Source organism: Vombatus ursinus, unplaced genomic scaffold (assembly GCF_900497805.2).
Source record: "Vombatus ursinus unplaced genomic scaffold, bare-nosed wombat genome assembly UNPS02007284.1, whole genome shotgun sequence".
Lineage (NCBI taxonomy): Eukaryota > Metazoa > Chordata > Mammalia > Diprotodontia > Vombatidae > Vombatus > Vombatus ursinus.
The window spans coordinates 411,010-417,133 of NW_020947062.1; the positions used below are offsets into that span (position 1 = coordinate 411,010).

Consider the following 6,124-nt stretch of genomic DNA (forward strand, 5'->3'; position numbering starts at 1 on the left):
AAAGAGAGAGGAAGATGGGGAAAATTACATCATATATAACAGGTACAAAAGGAAGAATTTTTACAATAAAGAATAAAATGGTAGTGGGAGAAGGGGAACAGGCAACACTTGAACCTCATTGTCATCTGAATTGGTCTGAAGTGGGAAGAACATATATATAAACACACAGACAAATTCATCTTATGCAACAAGGAATTGGGGGGGGCAGTGATAAGAGGGATGGTAGATTAAAGGTGACATTGGTTGGTTGGTTGTTGTCCTTCGTTCTCAAGGAGGACCAAAATGGCATCATTATGTTGGGATCAAGGTATAGTGTATTGACCAGACCAATATGAGCTTGGAAAGCTCCATCACAGGCTGGGCACATATATTATGAACATCTGAAATGGAGATGGCTCTAAATTTGCTTCATTTGAGCTACTGCAATTCTGCTTTGCTCGCAGAATATAGCACCTTCTTTGAAACAGCCACGCACCATGCTGGACAGCCCTGTGCCAGTGTCTCCCATGTCTCCCACTTGATTTGAGAATTCTTCAGAGAGACCTTGTATCACTTCTTCTGACCTTCATGTGAGCACTTGACTTGTGAGTTTTCTGTAAAATAATCTCTTAAGTATTAATTAGAAACTAAATAATCTAGTCCTAAAAAATGAGTCAAAAAACAAATTACAGAGAAACAATCAATAATTTCATAAAATAATGATGACAATGAGACAACGTACCAATGGGATGAATCCAAAGAAGTACTTAGGGGAAAGTTTGTATCTCTAAACACTTACATCAGTAAAAGAGAGAGAATAGAACAATGAATTTGGATATGCAGCTAAAAAAACTAGAAAAAGAACAAATTTTAAATCTCCAATGAAGCACCAAAATAAAAATCCTGAAAACCAAAGGAGAGATTAATAAAATAGAAAATAAAAAAAAAACATTGAACTAATAAATAAAACTAGGAGCTCATTTTATCAGGGGGAAAAAAATCAAAATAGATAACCCACTGGATAACCTGATTTAAAAAAAAAATCATATTACAAGGATCAAAAATGAAAAAAGTGAAAACAACAAAGATGAAATTAAAGCATTAGGAGCTATTTTGTCCATATGCCAATAAAAGTGACAGCCTTTATGAAATGTATAATTATAAAAATATAAACTACCCAGACTAACAGAAAAGGAAATAGAATACTTGAAAAACTCTACTTAGAAAAAGAAGGTGAGCAAGATATAAATGAGCTCCCCTAATAAAAACAAACTCCAAAACCAGATAGATTTACAAATAGATTCTACCAAACATTTAAAGATTAATTCTAACATAATATAATATAAACTGTTTGAAAAAAAAATAGTTCTACCAAATTTCTTCTATCATATAAATATGGTTTTGATATTTAAACCAGGGAGAGCAAAAACAGAAAGAAAACAATATGCCATTGTCCCTGAAGAATATTAACACAAAAATTTCAATAACACATTAAAAAGGATATTAAAGGAATATATCACAAAGATCATAAACTATGACCAGGTACAATTCATACTAGAACACAGGGCTAGTTGAACATTAAGAAAACTATAAACATAATTGATCATATGAATAACAAAAACAAAAAATATATAATTATATCATTAGATGCACAAAAGGCTTTTAACAAAGTCAATACCCATTCCTATTAAACACTAGAAAGCACAGGATGTGCAGAATAAGTACAGAACTTTTTGGACATAACCAATGCAGAAATTTGTTTTGCTTGACTCTCCATGTTTGTAAAAGAGGTTTTGTTTTTCTTTTGTTCTCACAAGGAAGAATGGGATAGAGAGAAGTCAGATTTTTATGACTGAAAAAAAACTCAAGAAAATAAAGAAAAAAAGCAGTCTCAAAGAAATTACTTAGATTACCATCTCACAATATATAACAAGGTAAGCTCCAAATGCATATAAGACCTAAATATAAAAAATATAAACAAATTAGAAGAAAGAGGGACCTTTCACAACTATAATTAGAGGAAGATTTCTGGATCAAACAAGGGATAGAGAGAATAATAGAAGAGTAAATGGACAATTCTGATTATATAAAATTCAAAACTTTTGCAAAAACAAGAACACTATATGAAGAATTAGAAGGGAAAAAGTTATAACAGGAAGAAAATCTTTATAGCAAACTTCTCTGATAAAGTTCTTATAAACTAGATGTACTATATAAAAAACTAATGTAAATACAAAAGGATAGCAGCTACTGCCCAATAGATAAGTAGTGAAAGAATATGAAAAGACAGCTTTGAAGGGAAGGAATACAAGTTATCAAAAACCATATGGATAAAGTCCTCCAAATTATTAATAATAAGATGAACAAATATAAAACTACTCAAGAAACTCTACCTCAAACTTTCTTGACTGGCAAAAAAGGAAAAAGACAATTGTGAAGGGTCTGTAGTAGGACATAATGCCTGTTGGTAAATCCATGCAGTAGTCCACCTACTTTGGATAACAATTTGGAACTACACCTCCAAAGTTGCTAACCTGTACCCTTTAACTCAGTGATGGCACTACTTGCTAAAATATTCCAAACAGATTAAGGTCAGAAAGAACCCATACATACAAAAATATTTATAGCAGCACATTTTGTTGTAACAATGAATTAGAAACCTGTATATATTAATTTGGAAATGGCTGAACAAATAATGACATACAAATGTAATGAAATATTACTGTACTATAATAAATGACAAACGGACAGATTCAGAAAAACTAGGAATATTGGTATAAACTTCTGCAGAGTGAAGTGAGAAGAATCAGTTTAAAAAAATGTATATACTGATTATAACAATATAAAGAAAAATAATTTTCAAAGAATGAAGAACTTTGAAGAAGCAAACCTCCTATCTCTTGGTTGAGAGATGATGGAAATGTAGGTTCAGAACAAGACATTCACTTTTGTACACATTTTATTTGTTTCACTATACTTACTGGTTACTATAGAGGGCTCCTATTTTACTATGGGGGGTAGAATTTGGGAGGATAGTACTAGTAATAGGGGGAAAAAAAGAAAAAACAAAACATATGCCAATCCAACATTTAAAAAACACAGAAGAATGGAAAGAAATTCAAAGAAAGCACGTGCAAGAAAGGCAATGTTGGTGCTACCATGTTAAAATCATACACCTATATACACATGCATACACACACATTACTTTTAAATTGTTTACAAAAGACTGATGGCTTCATGCACAGGCTTCTTTTTCTGGCCTTCTCTGTCCATGGAAATGCTGATGTATGCTGATGGTTTTCTAATTTGTAATTTAAAAAAAACATTTTAAGAGAATTTTAAAAACATTTGTTGAAATATGCCCTGCTCAAGTTTCACAAATTCAGGCCTACATAAGTTTTGTATAAAGGATTTAATTATCCATTTCTTCTGTATACTATAATGTATAATGCAATGCTAACGTCACAAAACTGCTAGAACAAATTTAAAAATCCAACATTTTTAAAGCAGTATTTTAAAGTGGAATAAATAAATATAACTAATCTGTTAATTGTATTTGTTTTAGTCTGGAAATGGGTACAGATATTACCAAACGTATTTAAGTATCACAATTTCTAGTGGGTTTGTTTTTTTTTTTTTGGCTAGGCAATAGGGTTAAGTGGCTTGCCCAGGGTCACACAGCTCACTAGCTGTGTTATGTGTCTGAGGCCGCCTTTGAACTCAGTTCCTCCTGACTCCGGGGCCAGTACTCTATCCACTACGCCACCTAGCTGCCCCTCTGGTGTTATTTTTTTTTTCCACTTTGACTCATTTTTATATTTTTTTCCCCTACTGGTGTTATTTTTAAGAGGAATAAAAAATATCAGTCCGTAAAATTACACAGGAAAGTCTTTTAAAATTCCCAACTGTAGATGAAATGGGCTTTTGAACAATTTGAAAAAAAAATTCCTTTTTGATATTATAGGATATATAGCACTGACAAAAGATATATAAGGAAAACACATGAGGAAAAGAATCCCACAACCAAAATCAATTCCATATGTTTTGTCATCTAAGAAATATCAAAGCACCTAAATTACATCAGATGAACGTTAGGTTTTAAGTCTATCCTACATCTTATCTCCTGGCTCTTAGTCTTCCTCTTATATATTTTCTTTTTTCTTGTTTTAATATTCATCTATTCTATTCCTAAATTCCTAACTTACTTTTAGAAAAAAACATAATCTTATACTCAAGAAAGCTCCTCCCACATCATTCGGCTACAACAGCTAACTAGTGAAAACCTATATTACCAAAACCCATGATTCATTTAGGGTTTGATCCGACACCAGAGATAGTTAAAACAGAGCCACTGAGAACAAAACATGTGACAAGGGGGCAAAATAAGAGACACTTTTTAAATACTTATGCTTCCATGAATCTCTAACTGCAGAAATGCAGGTGGTCCCTTCTCTGTTCAGCACCTCTCATTTTGAGACTCTTACCAACATCTCTTCCATAAAGGTGCATATTTTACTAGCAGAAAATTCAGCTTTTCATGTCACACAACTACCTTACTTTATGCTGTGAAGCTCCATATGTTAGAAGGAAGGATTAGAGCCTCTGATGGACAGTAAGACACAAAGGACAAAATTTTCAAAGCATGCTTAGTAGTGGGCAAATACTTTGTACTGAGTGTCTTAATTGAACAAGAATTAATGACAAACAAATAATAAAGAACACTGACTTAAGATAGCTATTTAGATACCTTCTAAGGAAAAATATACTAATAAATTCACAGTAATAGAGAAATTTGTCCTCGTGTTTCCTTGAAGCTGACTTAACAACGTCTGCATTTGGTCCAACAGTTGCCCATCTCCTCACTGATTAAATAATTCAAACTTCCCTTTTTTTTCCAGGAAAAGAAGCTACTAAATATCTCTTTACCCACATTTGATTGTTTTCGTTTCCTAGTAAAAGACGGATCACTGTTACAGCATCAGACATCACAGCGATGAATGGTCAGCCTTAAAGTAAGGAAGACCTGGCTGGGTTCAATAGCCTCTGGTATTGACCACATGACCCTAGAGAAGACACTGAACCTCTCCATGCCCCTAAGATGATTAGTTGCAGAAAAGTTACTGATCTGCATTGGTACAGATTGTTTCCAAACCAGGTGTTCTAAAGAAATCACAGTTCAAGACAAACAATGAAAAACAACAACCCACAGCATTTATGATGCTCCCTAAAGGATGAATTCTGTTTCTTTCAAACTCTTTCATGACAAAGAATAATCTGACATTCACCTAACTTCCAACAACAGCTGTTGCTGAGTAAAACAGTACTTGGAAGAGCCAAGAAATTCCCCTATCTTCATAAAACACAATTGGAGCTAATTATAAGTATACTTGATACAGTTGGATTGTAATATTTTAGGCACTTACCAGACTTATATGTTTGTTGTAAGACGTATACATGTGGGAAGCCATCATTTCCACTGTGGTAAGCTTCTGTGGTTGAAGCAAGGAATTTAACCTATCCACAATACTAATATCCAGTTCACAAAACACTGGATTTAATTTAATATGCAATTCTGCTTTCTGAGGAACTGAACTAAGTCGTGCCTGACTGCCCTAAAAAGAAGAAAATATTAACATCACTAGCAAAATAACAGTGACATGAATAACAACATAATAACAATACCTAGCATGTATAGAGCTCTTTAAAGCTTGCAGAGCATTTTAATAAATATTATCATTTTATTATTTCATCCCAATAAAATAATCATAAGTGAAAGATAAGTGATCTGATAATACTCTTCTATTTCAAATGAGAAAAAGTAAAATTTGGTATTAAATCAAAAGTAAAACTTACTTGGGGTCCTCTATTATCAGAATGTTTATAATGAAGCTGAAGACATGTTAGGGGATGTAAATCACTTCCTTTTTTGGAATGGAACCTTAAAAGCTAAAAATAAGAAGCAATAACATGTAAAATATTTAACTATGAATGATGTTTATCCTGAAAGCTTTTACTCATTTTTCTAAAGTATCATATAATAAACTGTTTCTCAGAGTCTTCATTATTTCCTGATATAAGAAAATAACTCCTGAAACAATCTTTTCAAAAAATATAAAATGAGGGGCAGCTAGGTGGCGCAGTGGAA

The 6,124-nt window shown here is 32.6% G+C and overlaps 1 protein-coding gene across 3 annotated transcripts in view; it reads right to left on the reverse strand.

Annotated features, from left to right (window-relative positions):
* Positions 1 to 6,124, reverse strand: part of ATG2B (autophagy related 2B) — a 147,488-nt gene that overhangs the window by 67,653 nt on the left and 73,711 nt on the right. For all 3 annotated transcript variants that reach the window (XM_027849045.1, XM_027849044.1, XM_027849046.1), the window contains exons 13-14: positions 5,833 to 5,925; positions 5,403 to 5,591 (exon numbers count right to left, since the gene is read on the reverse strand). In XM_027849045.1, coding sequence (XP_027704846.1) covers positions 5,403 to 5,591; positions 5,833 to 5,925 — 282 coding nt within the window. The remainder of the gene's footprint in view (positions 1 to 5,402; positions 5,592 to 5,832; positions 5,926 to 6,124) is intronic.